The sequence below is a fragment of the Acinonyx jubatus genome, chromosome E2 (assembly GCF_027475565.1).
Source record: "Acinonyx jubatus isolate Ajub_Pintada_27869175 chromosome E2, VMU_Ajub_asm_v1.0, whole genome shotgun sequence".
NCBI lineage: Eukaryota > Metazoa > Chordata > Mammalia > Carnivora > Felidae > Acinonyx > Acinonyx jubatus.
Window position 1 is genome coordinate 4542231 of NC_069396.1, and position 24083 is coordinate 4566313.

The 24083-nt window shown below is 54.9% G+C and overlaps 1 protein-coding gene and 1 long non-coding RNA gene across 7 annotated transcripts in view; one reads left to right on the top strand and one right to left on the bottom strand.

The window, feature by feature from the left end:
* Positions 1-5679: 5679 nt before the first annotated feature.
* On the top strand, positions 5680-12707 carry LOC128313169 (uncharacterized). Of its 4 annotated transcripts, none has more exons than XR_008293486.1 (3): positions 5680-6031; positions 8026-8883; positions 12512-12707. It is a non-coding gene; the product is annotated as an uncharacterized LOC128313169 (long non-coding RNA). The 4 variants fall into 4 exon arrangements; XR_008293487.1 differs by having other exon boundaries at positions 5680-6012; XR_008293488.1 differs by lacking the exon at positions 5680-6031 and adding an exon at positions 7160-7443 and having other exon boundaries at positions 8026-10744.
* WFDC1 (WAP four-disulfide core domain 1) overlaps positions 8889-24083 on the bottom strand; it is a 46400-nt gene continuing 31205 nt past the window's right edge. For all 3 annotated transcript variants that reach the window (XM_053210081.1, XM_053210080.1, XM_027076314.2), the window contains 6 exons: positions 19389-19572; positions 16694-16777; positions 15637-15777; positions 12359-12400; positions 10816-10887; positions 8889-9283 (listed from right to left, as the gene is read on the bottom strand). In XM_053210081.1, the coding sequence (XP_053066056.1) occupies positions 10829-10887; positions 12359-12400; positions 15637-15777; positions 16694-16777; positions 19389-19572 (510 nt within the window). In that variant the 3' untranslated portion in view covers positions 8889-9283; positions 10816-10828. The remainder of the gene's footprint in view (positions 9284-10815; positions 10888-12358; positions 12401-15636; positions 15778-16693; positions 16778-19388; positions 19573-24083) is intronic.

The following is a 24083-nucleotide window of genomic DNA, read 5'->3' on the forward strand; positions in this document are numbered from 1 at the left end:
AGTTAGATGTAAAATAAAACGCTCTTAAAGAACCACACCAAACAAAGGTGCGGCTTCATGACTTATCAGGTGACCCCCTTGAAGCCACCAGCCAGCTGGGACAGAGAGGGGGGAGGGGGCCACCCTCCCCGGGAGCCCTGCCACGTGCCCTCCTCAGACGACGACCGCCTCCCGCCGCACGGATGGGCCCATTCTCTTGACTTTGATGTTCGCAGGCTCTTCGCTTCCTTACATGGTGCTCTAGTGTGCTCTTGTGCATTTTGCTAACTTGGTGTGTGCTTTGAATTTCCTTAACCGACAGGTCTCCTCTCTACATTCATTGCCCGTTGCTATGGTAGGAGATAATCTCAAACTCACCGGCCTAAAATGGCCCAATATGATTCCTTACGGTTCTGGACGTCAGATGTCTGCAATAGTCACACTGGACTGAGATCAAGGCTCTGGCAGGGCTGTGACCCTCCCAGAGGCTTGGGGGAGGGGGGGGACTGTGCATTCCCTTACCTCTTCCAGCTCCTGGAAGCCCCACTGCATCTCTCTGCTCGGGAGGCCTTCGTCCATCTTCAAAACCAGAAATGTTTGGTCGCGTCTTGCTCGTGCTGAGTCACCTTTCTTTGGACCCTCCTGCTCCATTTTATGAGGACCTTTTGGTTGCACTTGGTGCACCTCCCCATCTCAGGATCCTTAACACAGTCACATCTGCAGAGTCCCTTTTGACACGTGAGGTCACATGTTCTCGGGCTCTGGGGATTAGGACATGGATATTGTTAGGGGCCACTTTCCTGTCTGCAACCCCATCCACCTTCCTCCCCCTTACAATTTGCGTGTTGAGGAACCCAGGCCGGTGGCCGGTAGGTAGCATCCCCCACTGTCCACACTCCAAGTTCAGTTCTGCATGTTCCTCTGTGCTCTGAACTCCCCGCGAACTGGGGGTGTGATCCAGACGCTGGATCAGGCTTGGGCACCATCCCCCTGGCTCCTAACGTCTGCCCGTCTCTTTTTGTGATGTGGGGACTCACTGGTTCTCAAGGTCTAGATTCACGAATGCGTTGGGCAAAGCCGTGGTATTCTAATCCCCAAATTCCTTCCAAGTATCAGCTGGAATACTTTCCTAAGGAGGGAAACTCCAACTGGGTTTCCAGCTGGAATGGGAAAGGCAGAATGGCTGCATGACCCCTTCCGTTTAGCAGTTTCCAACGCAACCAGTTGACTCCTCATCATCCTCTGAAGAAGATCCACTAGAGTTAAAAAGTTTTTTTGTGAACCCATGAATTTAAACAGAGATTTCAGTAGATTCGTAAATTTTATAGCAAGTATAAATATATTTTTTAATGAAATCCCTTAGCAACAGTAAACAAATGGGACTACATCAAACCAAAAAGCTTCCGCACAGTGAAGGAAACCATCAGCCAAACAAAAAGGCGGCCATAGAGAATGGCAGAAAATATTCGCATGTTGCATAAAGGACTACTATACAAATAAATAAAGAACTCCTATAACTCAAAGGCCAAAACACAAATACTCTGATTTTAAAAAATAGGCAGAAGATTTGCAACTACGTGGGTGAAGGGTATTATGCTAAGCAAAATTAGCAACTAGAAGGTATTATGCTAAGCGAAATTAGCCAGTCAGAGAAAGACAAATATCATGACTTCACTCCTATGAGGAAGTTAAGACACAAAACAGATGAATATAAGGGAAAGGAAGCAAAAATAATGCAAAAACAAGGAGAGGGACAAAACGTAAGAGACTCTTGAATACAGAGAACAGTCTGAGGGTTGCTGGGGAGGTTGTGGGTGGGGAGATGGACTAAATGGGTGAAGGGCATTGGGAAGGCACTTGTTGGGTGAGCACTGGGTGTTATACGTAGGGGATGAATCATGAGAATCTACTCCTGAAATCATATAGTGCTATATGCTAACTAACGTGGATGTAAATTAAAAAATAAGTAAAAATAAAAGAAATTAAGGAGGTCAGAAATAAAAAATAATAAATAGACAGAGGACCCGAACACACATTTCTCCAAAGAAGACATCCAGATGGCCAAAAGCCACATGAGAAGATGCTCAACATCGCTCATCAGCGGAGACACGAAATCAAGACCACAGGGAGGGGTCATCTCACACCACTCAAAATGGCTACCAAAAAGACAAGAAGTAAGTGTTGGCAAGGATATGGAGAAAAGGGAACCTGTTGGTGGGAATGCAAACTGGTGCAGCCACTGGGGAAAGCAGTATGGAGGCTCCTCAAAAAATGAAAATTAGAAGTATATGATGTAGTCGTCCCACTTCTAGGTATTCACCCAAAGAAAATGGAAACGTGAATTTGAAAAGATATATACATCCCTGTTTATTACAGCATTATTTACCATAATCAAGATAACTAAGCAATTTGGTGTTCCCGAGTGGCTCAGTCACTTAAGCGTCTGACTCCTGACTTCGGCTCAGGTCATGATCTTGCGAACCGTGAGATCAAGCCCTGCGTTGGGCTCTGCGCAGGATTCTCTCTCTCCCTCTCTATCTGCCCCTCTCCTGCTCTCTTTCCCTCTTTCTCAAATAAATAAGTAGACGTTTTTTAAAAAGCCACTTGTGTCCACCGGTAGATGAATGGATACAGAAGAGGCGGTATATATTTATACAACGGAAACTTGGCCACAAGAAAGAATGGAATCTTGCCATTTGCAACAACATGGATGGACCCGGAGAACAATATGTTAAGTGAGATAAGTCAGAGAAAGACACACACCATATGGTTTCACTTATATGTAGATCCCCCCCCTCCAAATCGCCCCAAACTCCAAACCAAACCAACCGAACACTAAACAGAGAAATAGACTCCTAAGTACAGAGAACAAACCAGTGGGTTCCAGAGGGAGAGGAGTGGAGGAAAAGCAAGACAGGGGAAAGGGAAAATATGAAATTCCTGGTGAGTCCATGCCGTGAGCCCTCACTCATGCCCACCGGTGGGTCTGCAGAATCACAGCAAAGCGTGCCCTGTGTTCCTGGATCGGCACCTCCCTCCTCTCACACATTAAACCCAGTGACTCTTCTCTCCGATGGAAAAGGAAACAAGATTTCCATCACCCTGTTAGATTTCTCATCTAAAGGAAGGGTCTGAGAGTCTGTCCTACTTAACATAATAATACAGAACTGTTTCCAAGCCCGGGGGGGGGGGGGGGGGGGGGGGGGGGCTGGGGTAGTGCTGTCCTCAGTGTTTGCTCTGAACCCAGCCCCAACCTCCTGGCCCCGAGCCTTCCCGGAGTCCAGGGGCCCCCCCACCCCCCTCGCTCCTTGGTTGTTTGTCCCTGTTTCCCGGCTGGGCCCTGGAGGGCCGGGGAACCCTCCTGGGGCTCCCGGAGGCCTCACAGCTCTTACAGCGGCCCCCTTGGTCCTCCCTCTGGGACTTCGAGAAGCCCATCGCCCTGGGCAACCATGAGTTCCTTCCCCTCCATCTCCTGCCACGTCACTGCCTGGCAGCTTCTCCGCCTCAAGGGGGGGGGGGTCCCTGGTTTTCCCAGCAGGCCCCCAGAACTCCTGCACACCCTCCCCAGAGGCCTACTCCCAGCCCTGCCCCTGAGAATCGGGCTGCTTCTCATCCTAGCTCGGCCTCGCCACCCCCGTTTGTAAGAACAGCTGGTCCTTCCGTAACAGGTGCTAGGAACCAGGAACCACTGTAGGTGCTTTATATACTTTAACCAGGAGGCAGGTGCCACCAGGTGCGCATTTCACGGAGGGGGAGGCTCGGACGCGGGGCCACCTAGGAAGTGAGAGGAAGAGCCAGGTCTCAGCCGCTAACCATCCAGCTCCGGGGGTCGCTGATTCTGACCAGAAAACAATACCACTGAAGACCAGCCCCTCAGCAGCCCGCGCAGGGAAGGATCAGAACGTGTGTAAATAATAAAACGAGTGAATGTGAGAACAGAATCGCAGCCGCGTAAGATCTGTCAGGCGCTCTCAAGCTTGAGCTGGCATCAGAATCCCAGGGAGGGTGTGTTCAAACACGGATTGCTTGGCCCAGCCTCCGAGTTGCTGGCTCAGCAGGTCTGGGGTGGGCCTGGGAACGGGCATTTCTAGCGAGGTCCCCAGGGATGCTGGTCTGGGGCACCTGCTTTGGGACCTGCTGCTGTAATGAACCTGCCCACCTTGGAAGAACGGGACTGGGCTGAAACTGTCTGCTAGGGATACATTCTGGAGCCTTCAGAGGGGATGTATAGCACGCCTAGGATTTGCTTTAAAGTACTCCAGCCTTGGAGTGGCTCAGTTAGTTGAACGGCTGACCTCAGCTCAGGGGTGAGCTGAGTGGTTCGTGAGTTCAAGCCCTGCCCTGGGCTCCCTGCTGTCAGCACAGAGCCCGCTTCGGATCCTCTGTCCCCCTCTCTTTCTGCCCCTCCCCCGCTCACGCTGTCTCTCAAAAATGAACTTTTTAAAATGATAATAAAACACAAAGTACGCCAGCCTCTGCCCTCGCAAAAAAGTTGAGGGTATGGATGAAACAATGGTAGCTGGCTGGTAAGTCCACTTTCTGCCCCCTGTTTATATTTGAAGGTGTTCATGATCAGCCTTGCCGATCTCATGCAAAAGAACGTCTGGCTCCCACATGTAGAAACTGGATAACCTTGAGCAAGAAGCTAGCAGTAACCGAGCCTCAACTCTCTCTGCCATCAATGCGGACGATGGCATCCTTCCAACAGGGTGGTGGCGGAAGGGGCGAATGTTAGCCGCTCGCCTTGGCACGTGACTCGGGAAATCACAACGGCCCCAAGCGACGCCCCCACAACACACGCTCCAGCCTGGGCCTGGTGGGGTAGGGCCTCGCGGGCAGGGGACTCGCCCACCTCAAGGCACCTGTTCAACAAGTTCCAGGGCTGAAGATGGAACTTGCCAGACGTCTGCCGATCTCAGAGCCGGAGGTGTGGGTGTGGAATGTGGGGCGGCAGATCACGTGGGAGTGCTTGGGGGGGGGCCTCTGGGCGGTCACAGGCAGGATGTAGCCTCTCAGGAGCCTTGGCGGTGGCCCCACACTGTGACTTGGGCCTGTTTCTTTATGTGGCAACCGAGCGTGGGGCAGGAATCCAAACGCTGTCCCAGCGGATCCCAGGGGGCCCCCGGCTTGCTCAGATGTCCCAGTCAAGGTGTCTGATGTTTTAGTGGGTGTTTTATATTGTTTCGTTCGGGTTCGGTTTTGATGGCCCATCACAGAAACCCATTTATGCCAACCTGAGTCGGGGCGACTGGGGGCCACCGAGTCTTTCCTGGAACGTCAGCAGAGGGAGGGCCTCCAAGCCTCACGTCAATCGGATTCAAGTCCTGGGACACTGTCAAGAGCTATCTACGGTCTCTGTCTCTGTCTCTCTCTCCGCCTTCCTCTTCCTCCTCATACACAAGGCGGGAGGTGGCCTTTGCACAGCTAAGAGCCCCTCTCTCTGTTCACACTACCCGCAGAGCTGGCTGATGTTTGCCCAGGGCTTCCCATCGTGCCAGGCCTTGGGCAGGAAGCTTCACCACCAGGATTTCTCATTACCCCAATAGGAGCCATGGAGGAAAGCACCTGCAGAGGCGGAATGTACAGGTCTCCTCCCCCTGAGCCGGGAGCCTGGTCACCTTCCAGCGTCAAAAAGACTGGGCAGCAGAGTGGGATAGGGGAGTCTGATTGGCCTACCTTTAGTCAGGTGACCCACGCCTGGACCAATCCGCTATGGCCAGGGAGGGATCCCAGCCTACCAACATGGCGTCCCCCAGGCGCAGCGGCGGAAAGCCGTTCTCGGGGCTGTGGCCCTGATGACTGGTCCCTGCAAAATCCTCCCTCTGTGCCCTTCCTTCTTCCTGAATAGCCTTACGTGAACACACAGAGCCCTGCTGCATTCATCTTCCCACCTAAGGGGTTAGACGAGGCCTGATTGCCAATCCTATTTCTGACGGGCTCCTAACGGTCTGTTCTTGGGCAAACGACTTCACCTCTTTGAGCCTCAGTGTTTTCGGCTGTAAATGAGGATCAGAATCCTAGCTTCTGAGAGAGGTGGGGAGAATCAAATGAGGTAATAATCCAGGCAAACCCTTCAGTGGCTCGCCATTGCTTTCGTGGTCAAGTTCGAGCCAGCTGTGAACCTGCTGGCACCTGGTCAGCGATCTACCTACCCCCTGTCCTGTCCCAGAGGGCCCCCTTTTACCAACCACGCCCAACTGCTTGCAGTTCCTTGAGCTTCCCTGGGCTGTGCTTTGCACCTACTGTTCCCTCTGCCTGAGATGCCTTTCCTCTACTTCCCCGAGCTAAGTTGATGAGGGAGCTTGGACCAAGTTGAGGGCAAAGTACAGGCTAACAGTACCACCAACCCTTTTTAATAAAATCACCTTTTTGCACCAAAGACGTCCGAGAATTCTTTCTTGGCCATCGGCTCCGGACCACCCCACCATCACCCCAAGACTTCTCCAAAGTTACTTCCTTGCTCCCTACAGTTGGTTAAATTGTGCCCCTCCTTCAGTCAAAAAGAGGGTCCACCTCCTAACCCCCAGAACCAGAACCTTGGAACCTGTGTATGTGGCCTTATTTTGGAAATAGGGTCTTTCCAGATATACTTAAATTAAGGCTCTTGAAATGAGATCATCCTGGATTTAGAGTGGCCCCCAAGGGATTATAAAGTAGGCTTTGTCCCACCTGCACTGTCTTCGCCCAAAGGGCCCCACTTGCCTTCTTTTCTAGACGACCTTGCTGATCTCTATGTGAATGTTCTTCTCGAAAAATACTTGGGGTGGGAGAATCGGTTAATCTTAGCAGCCCAGCTGGAAAATGGTGTCGGGAAAGACTGCAGCTAACTTGGTCAACCCAAAGGAACAAGTGGATGGTTTGATGAAGTTTGTGCTTAGGGAACAGCCTTCTTGAGGGGGTGAGGTCTTTCGCCAGCCCTGCCCTCGGCCGAGTGCCCCCAGGGTCCAGCTACTTTTCCGGGGTCTTGCATGAAGCCCTTTGTATCCAGCAGGCAGGGCTGAAGCAGCCTGTGGGCCGGCCCACCTCTCCCAGCTTTCCAGTGCCCCTCCTCGAGGCCCCCGTTTGCCGTCAGGAGGGACTCAGCCCTCAGAGGCTGGGCCACCTCTGCCACCCCTCCCCCCCCCCCCCCCCCCCCCCCCCCCCCCCCCCCCCCCCCCCCCCCCCCCGTGGCTGTGGACCTGTCCCCAGGCAGCCACAGAGATGGCCGTGCCCTCTATTGCCTCTTGAGTACGGCAAGAGAGAAAACTCCAGACTGTGGATTCCGAGCAGCGGAGCCAGCCTCCGGCAGTTCTGGAAGAAGGAGATGGGGGGTGGGGCTCCCAACCGGCCAGTTCCAAGCAGCGAGGCCTTGGGGGCGTGGCTTCACCCCGTGGAACTAGAGAAAACCTCAGGAGCTCTGCTGATGTTCCAACGCCAGCTTCCTGGTTGTACTGTTGGGCTGAGTTACGCAACACGTTACTGCGGGTAAGGTGGGCGCCCCTGTCCATTTCTCTGCACGTCCTGTAAAGGCACCATTCTTTCAGATAAAAAGGTTTAAAAATTATTTTTTAAAAAGACAAACGGGTAGACGACCTTGGTATAAGGTCTAATCTGACTGTGACACTTAGCGGCGGGGGAGAACAAATGTGTTCCTCCCCTTCTACAATTTTTTCCGGAAAACCTTCCTAGAATCCGTGGTTCCCAGGAGCACAACAAAAAGCATGTAATATCTCTTTGCTCTGAAGGACGGTACGTAGGAGAATGCCATAATCGAGTCCAATATTTTACTCAAAACTTATTCGGTACCTACACGTGTTCATATAGCTACACAAATTAAAGGCTTCTTCTCGGCGATAAAGAAAAAGAAAAAAATCCCTCCCCACCCCCACCCCCCATCGGATTATTATTTAGGTCTGCCACCTCACTCTGCCGTTGACTAGCTGTGGGACACTTGCTAAGTGACTTTATTTCCCTGTGTCTCGGTTTCCCTGATCTGTAAAATGGGTATGCATAGGGTCTTCCTCGCGGCTTGGGACAGCCCAGATGACCTGTTGGTTTTCTTTAAAGGGCTCACAGAGGCGCCTGGAACGCGGTACGTGGTCCGAAGGAGCTGGCTCCCGTGTTACGGTTGCCATGAGGCGTGATGTAACAACATAGGGCACCGGCCAGGAACAGAGGGACCTCCTCGGAAGGATTAACTGCCCACCTGTCACTGCCGGGCGGCGAATGACCTTGGGCAAGTCACAAGACGTCCTGGGGTCTGCCGGCCTCCTTTGTAAAAAGAGGTCTCTGGTGTGGACATCTAGGGGACAGTCTGCCCACCACTCGTGCGTGCGTTTTCCCGAGACCCCCTCCTGGTGCCCACCCCTACCCTCTTTGGGAGAGCTTCTGGCTCTTCCTTTAGACTTCCCTAAAAAAAGCCTCGTCAGCCTTCTGGACTCCATGCGCCCCAGTGGGGCCGCATCCACGGTGTGACCCAGGGCCACCGGCACCATTTGCAAAATGAACACGCGGGCCCCTTGGTCAACCACTGCTAAGAATTTCATTAAGCCAAGTGGGGGCCCCTCTGAGTATCTCCCCCTGGAGCCCTGGAGGGTCTCCCCAACCCTCCTCTGTGGGACCTTGTTCCTCATCTTGTCTGACTTCCTCCTCCCGCCCAACTTCCCTACCTTCCCGCCAGTGTCCCCCGGGAACTTTCCTAACAAAGCGCTTTCAACAAACCCTCCTCCCCGGGTCTGTCTCAGAGGGATCCAACCCAGACCCAGAGCAGTGCGCAGGAGGCTGGGTATTCCAGAAGCCGAGCTGAGCTGACGCCTCACCCCAGAATCCCCCGCCCCCACCCATCTCCAGGGTTCAAGGGCTTGAGCGCATGTGATTTAAGATCACGGGGCGGGGCTGTTAAAACTACGAATCCTACCCGAGCAGGTAAGTTCGTTTCTGTTTTGTAAGGGGCGCTTTATTTTGAGAACATTTGGCATAGGGACATGCCTCCCAGAGACAAATCTGGAAGAAATGCGTAACAACACAGACACGGAAAGGGGCTTGACACAGCTCACAAAGGCAGTGACCTCTTCCAGGGTGGGCTCCGTGGGGTCTCCGGGTCTAGCGGGGCTGCTAGGTGTGCTGTGTTCCCCGGATGGTCACACGGGGACCCAGTGCTCCCGCGAAGTCACCCAGCCAGGCGGGTCATGCTGGCATCGAGAGCCGGGTGTCCTGTGTCTGAGTATCTCTGTTGAGCTGGGCATGGCCTCCGGGGGTCAAATCGTGTTTGGTCCAACGGTTTCCAAGGCTTAGCAGAAAGTGGAAGAATGTTCCTGCGCGTTGGCTGGAAGAGACGCAGAGAAGGAATGAGAGCTGCTGCTGGGGGCAGGACAGAGGTCACGGTCTGTGCCACCGCCCCCCCCCCCCATACCAGGAAGATAACCAGTTTCCCTAGGACTGAATTCTTTTTTTTTAATTTTTTGTAATGTTTTATTTATTTTGGAGACAGAGAGAGACAGAGCATGAACAGGGGAGGGGCAGAGAGAGAGGGAGACACAGAACCCGAAGCAGGCTCCAGGCTCCGAGCGGTCAGCACAGAGCCCGACGCGGGGCTCGAACCCACGGACCGTGAGATCATGACCTGAGCTGAAGTCGGACGCTTAAGCGGCTGAGCCACCCAGGCGCCCCAATCCCTAGGACTGAATTCTTAACTTACCATCAGACTCTCTGGGCATCATCTTGTTTAGTTCAACGCATCCCTCTCCGTCATGCAAACTGCCTCTCACGCCCCACGCTACCCCGTCGCCCTCCCCGCACCCCCGCGCATCCCCATGGGAGGCCACTGCCCGAGGTGGGTCAGACCCACCCCAAGGACCGTTCCTGGCATCAGCAGGTAAGAGACACGCTGGCACCAATCCTCAAGGGCTCGAGATCTTGCCGGAGGACTCGTGCCAGAATGTTCTGGAATGTGAAGCCTGATGTTTGCCTTTCGAGGACATTCTGGGGGGCGTTAGCTGCTTTGAAGGGCTTCTGTTTACCGTGGGCACACGTGTGGGGCCTTCACGGGGTGGGGCGGGCATTCAGGCTTTCTTAGCAGATGCTCCCGGTCACAGGCACACATCTCGCTTTGGAGCATCTCATCTGAGAGCAGGGCCTTCCCTGGGGAACCCTCTGGTGCCAGCCTCGCCGCCGTCATTCCGTGGTGGCCTCCCCGTGGCTCCTCGAAGCCACGGTCTCTCCTGCCTTTGGGACTCCTACTCTTCCAGCTACCCTGACCAGGCCCCGTTCCCCAGGCCGCCCCAAGGAGGCTCTTCTGTCCCGTCTCAGATATTGGCTCGGACGTGAGCTCCACGCACGGCCCCTCCCCAACCTGGCTACTCTCCCTCACGCCCCCGTCCGTTCCCTTCATGACACGCATTCCTTGCTGACTTGTGTGGTCTCCTGCCGGGGGGAGGCCCCTAGGAGCAGGAACCCCGGCCGTCCCGAAGGGCTGCTGAGGAACCGAGTGCCCGGCACGCGCCTGTCTCGGAGCTGGCACTTGACTGTATCGTGTGACCGAGGGAGGGACAGAGGGACAGACTCCGGGGGGCAGCGGGGGACTCGTCGGCCGTTCACGGAGGCCCTAAAACCAGGCATGGAAAGGAAGGCTGCAGCCTAGTCTTTGGATTTAGGTCCGGGTGGTCTGGAAACTTCTGGTGAACAGAACAGCCACTTCTCGTATACGCCTACTTGGGACACCGCAAGGGAATTATGAAATTCCGGCCCCAGGTAAAACCCCACTCTCCCCCTCCCACCGGTCACCTTGGTGAGTAAAGCTACCGAGGACACCTGCGCCCGAACCCTCCCCTGCCACCGGCCACCACTCCCCGGACTGACCTGCCCCATTGCCTCACTGAAAGTGCCTCAAGGGTCCTTTTCCGGGCTCGGCCACATTCTTGGAGTCGCCCTCTGCAAAGAGAGCAGGGCTCTGTCAGGGCGGGCGAGTCTTCTGCGGCTCACCAGCCACTGCCAGATGGAGTCCGGACACCTGGCTCCCTGTCCCTGTGCCTTCTTCCCCCCCCGATGAGGTCACCCAAGGCCGACCTGCAGCCTCTGGCCTCTCCTCACCGTGGCCACAGCCCCCGTGTGGTCTGGCTCTGCCTCCCTTTCTGGCCCCATCTCCCGCCACTGTCCCCCTTGTTCACTACACACTCCAGCTGCCGCGATGGCCAACGTGCTTCCAACCTCAGAATTCTCACACTGGCTGTTCCTCTGCCCACTAATTCTTATTCTCTAGGCTGAGCTCAAATGGCCCCTCCTCAGGAAGCTTTCCTTGGTATCCTAGTCCAAGGTATCCTTTTCCCTAGTGTCCTCAGTGTGACTTCAGTCACCCTGATCACTGTTTTTACTAAGTAACTACTTGGGTTTGTATTTATTTCCTGCTTGACGTTAGCTGCCTGATGGGAAGGACTCGGTCTGTCATGTCCACAAATGTAGCCCCAACCTCTAGCACAGGATGAAGACCAGTGCTTGATAAATATGTGCTGTAAATTCTTAATAAAGAAATGATGGATGGAAGAATAGATCGATGGGTGGGTGGATGGATGGATGGATGGATGGACAGATAGATGAATGGACAGGTGGATGGATGGATTGATGGATGGATGGATGGATGGATGGATGATGGATGGAAGGATGGATGGATGGATGGACAGGTGGATGGATGGATTGATGGATTGATGGATGGATGGATAGAAGGAAGGATGGATGGATGGATGGATGGATGGATGGATGATGGATGGAAGGAAGGAAGGAAAGAAGGGAGGAAGGACGGATAGAAGCAAGGATGGAAAGATGGATAGAAGAACAGTATTGGATAGATTGATGCATGGATACATCATGGCTAGATCAATGAAGGATTAGACAGAAGAAGGGTGTCAGCCATATTTCCAACCCCCTGGACGTAGGAAGGACTTAAACACACCCAGTACCAAGTTGTAACATTTAACACAAAGCCATTTGTCTTCTATGAGCCCCTCGTTGGCTCCCACCTCCTCTCACCACCAGGCAACAGGGCTTCCACGTTCTTTTCTAATCCTAGTTCTCAATTTGTCCCGGGGGAGACATCCCTGAACTGCTGCCTCAGTCCCAGGCTGCAGCCTAGAACGGCCCCTGCCGTGTCAGGTGCCCCTGGAGGGCTGCTCAGGGTGGAGGAGAGATTTTCACACCGGAAGTGGCTTGGCATCCCACCACCTCACCCCCAAGGGCCACCTGATGGCACAGGAGCGCCTGGGCAGCCATGGGGATTTCCCTTCACAGCAGCTTCAGACTGCAGCCCTCACAAAAGTCAATGGGGTTCTAGATTTCTTTTTTCACCCAAGAAACTCTCAGTGCCCCCGTTCAGTGCCCTCTGCAGAGGAAGAGTGGTTTGTTCTCCTACCTGGGTATTCCTTGTAAAACTTGTGTCGTAGGAATCGCCCATCTGGAAAACAAGCGAGAGGGTGAAACTCCTTCCAGTGAGCTCAAGAGGCCACAACTATCTTCCTAAGAATACAAAGGGATTATTTGTGCGTCCGCTCTTGTTCCCTGCCAGGTGTGCATGGAGTTTCCAGACGCTGCGTGACGGGCAATATCGCAGCGGATCGAGTGCAGGAGTCGACGTGAGCGTCTCTCTGCTCCCCAGGCACAAATGAGAGATAACTGCAGAGATGTGAACCGATGCCCAGCTTCAATTTGTACGTGCGTTGGAAAGTACAGTGACCTTTAAAGGAAACGCTATTTCTCTTGAATGCGCGTCGCGTTTATCGTCGTCGTTTTTAAATGAATGAACACACAAATCTTTCTCACGCCTGGGCTTTAGTTTCTAACGTGGTCATCATCCGTGGCCACACAAGGGGGAGCTCTGTGGGGTCCTCAATGGTTTTTGAGTGTAAGTGGGGTCCCGAGACCAAAACGTTTGGGAACCACTGTGTTAACAGAGGAACCGGAAGCAGAAGTCCAACATATCATTCAGCAAAGGTCATGACGAGGTGTGCAATTCGCATGGGGAGTACACGGTGCTTTTGTGAGTCTGTTCCAAGGAGACCTGAATGCCTGCAGTGCACGTGACAAAGTAACTTGAGTAGCTAATCTTCATTGCCCTGCTTTGCTAATCCTCTCTGAGCCTCAGTTTCCTCACCTGGAAATGGGCAGAGAATTGGCACCTCTTAAAATTATTGTGAGGGTTAAAACAAATAATTTCCCTTAAACCATAGATATGCAAATGATAGGAGGAACCACACGAAACTGACATTTTTGTATGTAAAAAAAGTGTTGGGGGGGGGAAGGGGGGGGCTCCCGGGGAGGAGTTCAGTTGAGCGTCAGATTCTTGATTTCAGCTCAGGTCATGATCCCAGGGTCGTGGGATCGATCCCTGCCTTGGGCTCCGCACTGAGCGTGGATCCTGTTTGGGATTCTGTCTCTCCCTCTCTCTCTGCCCTTCCCCCCTCATCTAAAATAAAATAATTTTTTAAAGTATTTTTTAATGTTTTTTTTATTTTTATTTTTATTTTATTTATTTTTGAGAGAGAGAGACAGAACGTAAACGAGGAAGGGGCACAGGGAGAGGGAGACACAGAATCCGAAGCAGGCCCCAGGCTCTGAGCTGTCAGCACAGAGCCTGACGTGGGGCTCAAACTCACGGACTGTGAGATCATGACCTGAGGCGAAGTCGGATGCTTAATCGACTGAGCCACCTAGGTGCCCCTTTAATGTTTATTTTTGAGAGACACAGAGAGATAGAGCGTGAGCAGGAGAGGGGTAGAGAGAGAGGGAGACACAGAACCCGAAGCAGGTTCCAGGCTCCGAGCTGTCAGCACAGAGCCCGACGCGGGGCTCGAACTCACAAACCACAAGATCATGACCTGAGCTGAATCCAGACGCTCAACTGACCGAACCACCCAGGCGCCCCTACAATAAAATAAAAGAATTTTAAAATAAAAGAACTTTAAAAAGCGGTTGACTCGGGAACTTCAGACGTCTCGAATTACTGAGGATTCCCACTGTTGATGGCCATCGACCCCACCGCCCCCTCTGTCGTCGCCAGCCTATCACTATGGGGAAACATTTGTGCCAAGGACGTCTGGCCAGGTCCCGCAGAAGTTTCTCTGGGCAACGCCGCCATGGGTGAGCTCCCCCCCTCCTCAGGGCATCAGCACTGTCAACAAAGCACATTCACACACTGGAAACTAACATACTGCTTCGCCAATTTCGTCTCCATTTTAAAGATCACCCTTGGGCAACAGTGACACATTTGGTTTCCTTGTTTTGCGGCCGTCCTAAAAAGCGTCAGGGTGTTCAGGGCCAGCACTGACATTTATCACACAGGGCGCCAGAACCCCGAGGAGCCAATCCACACCCTCGCGCTGATAGCTTATCAGCAACCAGGGCAAAAACTATTTTCTGAAGCAAATGGCAGGGTTTTTCCAGGCTGGCGGCAATGAAGCGTTCTTGGGCCTTCCTCCTCCTTGGGGACAAGTGTTGGCCCGCCACACCACAGGGAGGAGAGAGAGGTATGTTTGGAGCTGAACACCCTCCACGCACTGTCATGTCACTTTTGCAAACTAGATCTCCCCTGCTCGCGGCTGCACGAGGATCCCCTGTCCTCACGCAGCACCGGCAGGGTCGCCTTGCCAGAGGCAAGCCTGGGGGACACGGGACGCTCAGCCTCGGAGTGACCTCACACCCATCCCAGAGAAATGCACTGACTCCCCAGACCCTGCTCTCCGAAGAGTCAGCTTTCCTGCCTGTGTCGAAGTTCACGTTCCTCTTAAGACATGAACCCCTCAGATGTCGGGCTCCAGGCGGATGGACCGTAAAATCCGAACGGTCACCGGCACGCCCGAGAAGCTGGCTCTCAGAGGAGCCTTGCATCTTGGGTGTAGGCATGAGATCTGCAACCTACTCTCAGAGAGTCCTCCAGGAGAGACAGCAGGGGCTGGAGAGGGAAGAGAGAGACCATAATGGGTCACCGGGATGGAGGGGTCAAGGCACTATTGCCTTGAAGTCTCAAATCGTTTCAAATATGTAGCTTAAAAAGAAATCTTAAATAAGCGGCTTTTTTTCTGGTTATCCTGGGACACAGTGCCCCCACTCCTCCCCGAGGCTCCTGCTCCAAAGGTCACCGTTGGAGATCGAGACATTTCCAAACTCCCACGTAATCACCAACAATTACTGCTAACCGACAGCCCCCTCGGAACGAGGCTAAGAGGAATTTCACTAACATTTCTATCCGGAAGGCTCCGACCATCCCTGGGGGCGGGGAGAACACACGCACGTGCACACGCACCCCACACGGGCTCTGCAGCCCGAGGACAGGCTCAGAATTCCCCTTCTACGGTGCAGACGGTGTAGAGAAGCTTCCGACCTCGAGTTCTCCCTCTTCTATGACACAGATGACAGAGCATGGGGTAGCATATTATCAGCCCATTCTACAGATGAGGAAACTGAGGCTCAGAGATTTGAAGCACCTGTTCCCAGCTAGGAGGTGGCAGGGCTCCAAGGCCTGTGTCCCCTGCAGGGTGAGATGACTCAGAAGGGGGGAGGCAGGACAGGAGGAGCTCTCGGCCAGGCTTGGGGGACGCTGGTGGTTTTCTCTGGACAGGCCTCCCCCCTCCCCCCACGGCGTTACAGGGAGGGTGGGGCAGGCGCCAAGAGCACGGCTTGGGCGCCCACACTCACCTGCCTGCCGGCGCTGTTTGACACACTGCCCGCGGTTGGGGATGCCTTCGGCCACATCTCCGGGGCTCAGGATGTGGCAGTCGTAGCCCGAGGGGCAGAGGAGGGGCTCCGCCCCGTCCTCCGTGGTGCTGCAGGCCTCGGCTGTGGGAGGGACACAGGCCGCGTGCTGGGTGGACGCAGGGGACCATCTGCCCCCAGATCCTGGGCTGTGCCTTGCGTCTCGCTCACCGTGGCACCTTCGTGCACACGCACATAGGCACGCGCGCACACACCAAAGCACAGTCCAAAGTCACGTGATCCCAAACACCCTAATGTGCATCGTGACACACGTCCACACACGTTCACCTACACAGAGGCTCACGCTTCACCCAAAAAGGCCTAACACACGCACGCACTCACACATGCACACACACACAAATCCTGACACACGCATACGTGCGCTCACATCTACAGCCACAGGCATACACACGCGTTCATACACAACTCGGGACATACACATATTTTCGCCACCCATGGCTCTTAACACACACACACACACACACTCACACCTACGGTCACACACATTTGCATGCACACAGACACGCAAACATCCAGACGCAGCGCAAGGACAGCCACACGGGTGCCGCACCGCCTCACCGACGCAGTCGCGCACACGCATGCGTGCAGCGTCACAGGCACAGCCGCACCGACACACGTGCACACACTCCCACCCTCCAGTTTTGGGGACCCCGGGCCTGCTTGCCTGCTCCCCACCCACCCGGAGGAGTCGTCGTCACCACGGAGCCGTGGACCCCTTATTACGATTTTGGGGATCTGAAAGCCACCCCAACCCCCTCCCTCTCAAGTCTCCACCCAGGGAGGAGGAGGCCCCCAGTCCTAGGGAAAGTCGAGCCCTATACGGTTCTGCGTTTTCTGAGAGTCTGGCCAAGCCCCAGTCGCCACCGTTCTAGGTCGAGTATTTGAGGTACTGGAGGGCAGGCAGCCTGCCGCAGCAGAGACAGCCTGAGAAGGAGGGATCCTGACTCTGACGCCGGGGTGGGCTTCTCCCCGTAGGCACCTTGCAACACCTCCTCAGGGCCATCCAGGAGCCAGCCGTTGCCACCAAGCCATCGAGGTTTCGGCTGCACTAGCCAGTCTAAAACTAACAAAACGATACATGGTTACATTGAGCCCCGCCCCAGGCAGCTGAGAAACGCCCCAGCCTCTGGGAACGGGGCGAGGGGGGGAAGCCTACATTTCACGATGAAACACAGAGGCTCCCTGCCGCACATTCCCTCAGTTCTTTCAGTAACAGAACTTTTGAGTTTCGCCTAGGCACTGGGGCCGAGCTGGAGACTACATCTCCCAGCGTTCCTTGCAGCTAGGTGTGGCCACGTGACTGAGTTCCGGCCAATAGGATGTCAGCAGAGGCGATGACGCAAGTTTCTGTTCTCGCCCGGGCTTTGGTGCCTGTTTGCTCTGTGCTGTCCCTCTGCCTGCAGCCTGGGAGCCACTCTGACCTTGCAGAGCAACAAGTGGAAGGAACCTGGGTCCCTGGATGACTGGACTGGGGCCACCTACCTGCCATGGACCACCCATCTCCTCGGGCCTATTAACCAAAGGAGGAGTAAATAGGTTGGGCTCCTGGGCTTATGGGTCTTTCTGTCATAGCCTCGTAGCCAGCTCTGTGACCAATACATGTTTAACAAGAGGACCAACCCACGCGTAGGGCTGTAAAGTGTTCAAAATCCCAAAGCAGGGGTGGAGCGCCCAGATGCCTCCAGGGTGCTGGTAGGTAACGTAAGTAAGAAAAGCTGGCCGGGTAGGGCCATGGCAGACTGGAGACAGTCCCTGCCTCAACGGGTCAGCTGCTGGTCGTTGTGACCAACGAACAATTGGACCGCTCTGCCTGGCCAGTGAAAGCTAGTCACTCGCTGATGTGTTGATTCTTTTAATTTCCACTGAGTACTTTTCAGATGCCTAGAGTCTAGTTTAGATGGGGGACGTCTAGCAGTGAAGGAAACAGACCGATCTCTGCCTTATGCGGCTGACCTTCAAGTGGGGAGAACAGTCAATGAGTGAATAAAACACGGTGTTCCAGACTGTGCTATAAAGAAAAATTAAGCAGGGAAAGGAGGGCGAGGAATGGCTGGAGGAGGGCTTGCCATTTCGAGAGAGAGATGTTCCCTGAAAAATGACCACCTCTGGACAAAGATCGGAAGGAGCTGTGTGGGTGTCCCGCGGAAGGATGTTCCAGGCAGTGAGAGATTCCCACATACGGGCCCAGATGCTGGAGTAGGGGCCCCACAGCCCTGCACTCAGGGCGTAAGGCAGTGGACATTCCCAGCTTTGCCTGCTGTGTGATCTTGGGCAAGCAAGTCAGCGTCTCTGAGCTTCAGTGTCTTCAGCTGTAAAACAGGGCCGCGTGAGCATTAAACGAGATAACGTATGGAAAGGCTGTCAGGAGTGTCGTGAACAGTTGTATAGTTTGCGCACTGCTCAAAAGCACCTGGTGTAGGTGGCAAGCGAGGCGAGAACACCTGCCCGCTGTCACAGTCCAAAGCAAGCGGCATCTTCTTTGACTTACCCACCCAGAGGGAAGTACCTCCTTGTGCTTCCTTCCACTGGCGGGGGGGTGGGGGGGGGAGTGCCATATTGTTTTTTTTAATAAGGAGCCCTCTAGGAGCTCTCCTGGCCCTGAGTGCCAGCCTAGTCCCCGAAAAGAGGCAGTGCTTAAACACAGGGTGGATTGTAATTATGAGCACAATTAAGGGTGCCGAGTCCCTTGTCATCGCCGTGACCTCACCCCAAAGAAAACAAAGTGTGGTCATTCTTGCTTTGGCCTTGGGAGGAAGGGCTGGGCTGCCTTCTCAGGCGGCCTTCAGCAGTCGAGGCCCATGGGACCCGGACGCCTCTCCCTGAGAGGGGCAGTCCACACGGGCAGTCTGTCATCCAAAGCCTCAGCCCCAAGGAGAACAGAGAGGGAAGGAGGCTATACTGCGTCCCCACCCTACCCACTTAGGGACACCTTTTCTCCGCGCTGGGGGGACGCAGCTGCCTACCCACTCCTCAGTATCCCCGCAGGCTCCCTCCCCTCCCACCCACCCCCAACCTGTCCAGAAGGGATCTAAAACTCCTTCCCTTCAAAGACGAACGAGCTCCCGAGGGCTCTTTCTGCCAAAGAAGTCGTCATTAAGGTTTAACAAACCCCTTGTGAAAGATCTGCTCCCTGCCACCGCAGCCACCCGTTCAGAGCCCTCCAGGAGTTGCGTTTCAGTCCCGTTTTACAGCTGGGGGGATTTCAGGGGCTGCCCAGCCAGCCGGTGGACTCGAACCCAGGAGTCCGCATCCCCCCTGCCTCTCTGGGGCACACCCCATCCGGACTGCTGAGGTCAGTCTCCACATCCAATACCCCCAGGGCGGGGATCAGGAGGTGAAGGTGAGTGCGTCCGGTGGGGGTCCGGGGAAAACCGGAGGGCCCGCTGCCTTCTAGGGGCACCTGGGGCCCCAGCAGGTGGTGGCCCAGGGGCTGCGGTCCAGTGTTTGTAAGAAGAGCCGGACAGGTGTATTTTTGTTTTAGTGAGAAACCTCCGCATCGCCTTAGGAAGGGGCGTCGTCCCCGGAACCGGCCTCTCCAAGGCCGTGCGTGCCGAGGGCAGTGGCGTGTCCGCGCGCGCCGAGGTGCCTGCTCCGCGGGCCCCTCTGGCACGCAGGCGACCCCCCTCCCCGAGGCGCCCCCCCTCCCCGCCCGACTCCTGGGCCCCGGCGCCTACCTGGCGGGGGCGGCACGGCCTCCAGGCAGGCGTAGGCGCAGCCGTTGTAGCAGCAGCGCCGGTGCCGCGGGCACTCGGAGTCGGCCTGGCAGCGCGCGGCCTGGCAGGCGCCCGGGGGCATCGAGCGCGGCGGCGGCGGGCAGCGGTCTGCGCGGGGCTGCCGGGGGCTCCCCGCCTCCTCGGCCTGCGGGGAGAGCGCGCGTCAGCGGCGCGGACCCGACCCCCGGGTCCCCGTCGCCGCCCAGCGGAGGTGGGCGCGTGCCGGCAGCCGGCCAGGAGAGGCGACCCTGTTCTGCGCCCGCTCCGGATACGGATCTGCGTGCGCATGTGTTCATGCGTGTGCGTGTCGCGTGTGCTTGTGTATGCGCGTGTGCGTATGTGCGCGCGTGTATGCGTATGCGCGCGCGTGTGTGCATGCGTGTCCGCGTGTGCGGGCATGCGTGTGCGTGTGTGCACGTGTCTGCGTATACACACATAGATACATACACCCATAGATTTCTACATATATCTCTCTTACAACCCATATGTTTACGCAGAGCTCTGAGGATTTACAACCCACACCGAAAACGGATAAACCCACACAACTTGGAGAAATCTCACAAACAGAATACTGAACCGGAGGGGGAAAAAAGCCAGCTCCAAAGAGAACACACAGTGTGGTTCCTTTGATCCTTTTAGTTCAAACACAGACAATGGTGATGTCTGGTGTGAGAAGTCAGCAGAGTGGCCCCCCAGTGCGTGGGGACCAGGAGGGACCCCGGGCCCGCCCGCCCTGTTCTGCTTCCTGATCTGGGTGCTGGTTACACGGTGTGTTCACGGTGTGAAGCTGGACATGTGATTTTCCCACTTTTCAGTATTATGTTTCAATAGAAAGTTAAAAATAAGATACCGTACTTACCATATAGGAAATATGGGCACATGACCAATATAATAAGCACTTTAGAGGTGAGGCTGCGAGGCTTTGTCACCACAGGCAACCCACACTGGGTCCCTTCGACACCAGCCCCCATCCATGCTGGGAACACTGTTCTGCTTCTGGATTTGAAAGTGGGCTATGCAGACGGCATGCCTTACACCCCCCTACACACACACACACACACACACACACACACACACACACACAGAATGGGTTCATTGGGAAAAACCACCCAGGCTTCCCCCACCTCTTGGCCCCTTCCTCAACTGCTCCTGCCATCTAAATTCCTATTTGCCCCTGGCCTCCGCTCCCCTGCAAATGTATCCATACTTCAAAACCCTGCCCCCTTGTACAAGCAAATAATGCTTGTCTGCGGACTGGAGTAGTGTGTGGCCATTAAATCTGCCTTTAGCCCACTGATGAAAGATCGCCAAGACATGGTGGTTGGTGAAGAATATGAAGGTGCAGGGGGCTCCTGGGTGGCGCAGTCGGTTGAGCTCAGGTCAGGATCTCATGGTTTGTGGGTTCGAGCCCCGTGCGTGGGGCAGCTAGCTCGGGGCCTGGCGCCTGCTTCGGCTTCTGTGTCTCCCTATCTCTCTGCCCCTCCCCCCTTCAAAAATAAATAAACATTAAAGAATTAAGGTGCAGAACAGTTTGTACGCTACACGCCTACGTTTTAAAATCACATATGCACACTCATGTAATATGTATATGCCTGCCCAGAACATTTTTGGAAGGATACACAAGAATACGCAAGAAACTGTTATCAAAGATTGCCTTTGGAGAGAAGAATTCAGTTCTGAAGCAGCCAAGGGGGTGTCTCTTCACTGGGTATTCATTTGCCCTGCTTCAATATTATTTTTGCCATGCACACAGTATTTTTTCAGTTTTAAGAAGACGATCAAACATTTGAAAAAGAAGAGAAGTACGTATGAAGGCATTTTTAAATTTTTTTAAGTACTTATTTTTGAGAGAGAGAGAGAGAGTGAACAGGGGAGGAGCAGAGAGAGAGGGAGACACAGAATCCGAAGCAGGCGCCAGGCTCCGAGCTGCCAGCACCCAGCCCGACGCGGGGCTCGAACTCATGAACCACAACATCATGACCCCAGCCAAAGTCGGACGCTCAACCGACGGAGCCACCCAGGCGCCCCATGAAAGCATGTTTAACGACAGGAAAAACACTTAATGATATGTTAGGGAAAATAAAGAGCAAGGAACAAAATGGCATATGCCCTCTGACCTCAACGGAGTTAAAAAAAAAAAAAAAAAAGACGGGAAGGTCAAAAATGTGTCCACATCCTTGCCCCCCACCCGCCCGCCCCAGCTACTGCGGAGGCTGCAAAGTCTATGCGCTGCTTCCAATGCCCTGTAGGGGGCGTGGGGTCACCGAGGATAGGTCCCGAGAGCAGGTGCATTTTGGAAGTGTCATCCCAAGGACCAGCGGTTTTCAAACTACGTCCCAGGGCACCCGTGGGGCTTAGAGGGAGGGCAAGAGGGAGAAGAAAGCAGGGACCAAGTGAGGCAGGGGCAGCCTGGGGAGGATGGGGCTCCCGGCCCCTCCCCAGCTTCGCCGAGAGAAGTCCTCTTTTCTCCTATATATATATGTCTGCCATTTAATTCGTGAAATGTAAGAATGAAGCCAACATTTGGCGTATAAGGAAACAAGGGCTGCAGAAGAGTGGTGGTTCTCCCCCCAAAACAAAGGGGAGACCGGAGCGCGGGTTCGCAAACTGGTTCAGCCTTTTCACCACCCCCTGCTCAGGCCGGTCCCCGTAAGTCCTGTATCATCGTGAATCATTTTCAACCCCTCGCCGTTAGCTCTTACTTCGTTTTCCTCAGAATGAACAAAGTTGGACTCACGTTTGGGGCCCGACCACTGTGATCCTAATGCAAGGTGGCAGCTGGCCCGGCCTCCTTGGGAGGGTGATGAGGAAAGGCCCGCGTGTGGTCGGGAGGCCAGGGTGGGGGGCGGGGGGCTTCTGCATGGCCCGTTCAGACTCAAGGCCTCATTTAGGGGACTGACTGCAGCCTGCGGATCAGAAGTGAAACCCTGTGTCCCCCCCACTGCCACCCCAGCCCCTGCCTCCCGGTCTGGTGACTTCCTAATGGCAGCCCAGCAGGGGTGTGCAGAGAGATCAATTTCAGATGTGCCCCTGCTTTCTGAGGGACCTTCAGACGTCGTCTCCCAGAATTTGGAGAGGACAAAAGAGATAAGCGCCTTAGAAGTCAAATCTCCCGAGTTATTTACGGTGTGGCCGAAACAACAGATGGTCGTGGGTGATAACAGAACCAATGTCACCGAGGGGCCCAGATTAAATGTTTTGGAAAATATTTCATATCATGCAAGGTGATGCCTGAAGAGGGTCCTGAAAAAGCGTGAATTTTAGGAGCTCTGGGAGAGAACTTTTATCAGAGAGAGAAATACATCACCCTCAGTGGGGTCCCCTCCCGTGGAGGACAAAGGGGTAAAGGTCAGCCAAAGCTGACTGGTGCCCGCCCCCAGCCCCTCTGCCTCCCAGACTCACCCCTCCCTTGCGCATCCCTGTTCAGCCGACTCGGCTTCTCTGAGATCCCTGGAGCGGTCCTACCTCCGGGCCTTTGCACGGGCTGTGTCTCCCACCTGAGATGCCAGCCTGGCCCCGCGCTCACTTCCCCCAGGTCTCCACGAACAGGGGCCCCCCTCCAACTCGGCACCTCTTAGCAAGCCTCAGCACCTGCTCTGGTCGCATGAGGCCAGCGGGGGGCGTTCTATTGTTATCCCCACTAAAGATGAGGCCCCTGAGACCTGCAGAATGAGAGGTGTGCCCAAGGCCACAGGCCGAGAAGGGTCATGAGCCCAAGTCTACACTTCTCTCTCCAGAGGCCCCAGTAATGGATCCAAACTATACATCTAGAATCAGCAGCCTCAATTTCTGAAGGTTTGCTCAGACACCTTCCTCCTCCTTGCCTTGAAGCCTTCCACACACTGTTCCCTCCGCTCAGAACTTTCCCCAGAGGACTGCTGCTCTTCCTTTGGGGCAAGAACTTAGGCGCTGTGTCTGGTTTTTGAGCGTAGCAAGATGGATGGGGCTAAGGCCCGTGACCTCGTAAACTGTTCAGGCTGAGTTCGGCAGGGAACTAACGCACTAGACAAGTCTGGGTTTGAATCCTGTAGCTCTGTGATCACGCAGGAAAGCCACGGACTTATTTCAGCCTCTGTTTTCCTCCTCCGCAAAATGGGCAGGAGGCACTTGTGCTGTGGGCGTTTGTGGTGGGAGCCGACGAGGTTGCGCAGGCACCTTCCAGCCTCTTGGAATTAGGCTTCCTGTTCTTGTTGTCGGGTCTGTCTGGATCTGGGGCTTCCCCGCCTCCCCGTCCCACGTCCCCACCCCTGCCCGCCGCCGGTGCGCCAGCCCCAGCTCAGGACACAGTCAGAGAACCGCCTCCCCCGGGCACAGATTCTGGAGAGAACTCGTCCCAGGCCCCACCCTTTGCAACCCCAGTCAGCCCAGCCCTCCAGTGCCCCTCGGCCGAAAAGAAAATAATGGCACGTCAAATCGCTCGGACAGACGAGGCGGCTCACCCCAGAACGACAACATCCTTCGCGAAAACCCCAGGGCAACCCGTGATTTCCAGCTTTTATTTCCAGGCCTGCGAAGGGGCTGTATTGCAAGTCTGTTTCCAAACAGCTGCTGGACGCACATTTACGGAACGGCCCAGACAAGAACTCTCCAGGGCCGTGTGCCCTACTCGGATAAAAACGCCTCCCCCTTAAGATTTCCCACAAGGTGGTTATGGTT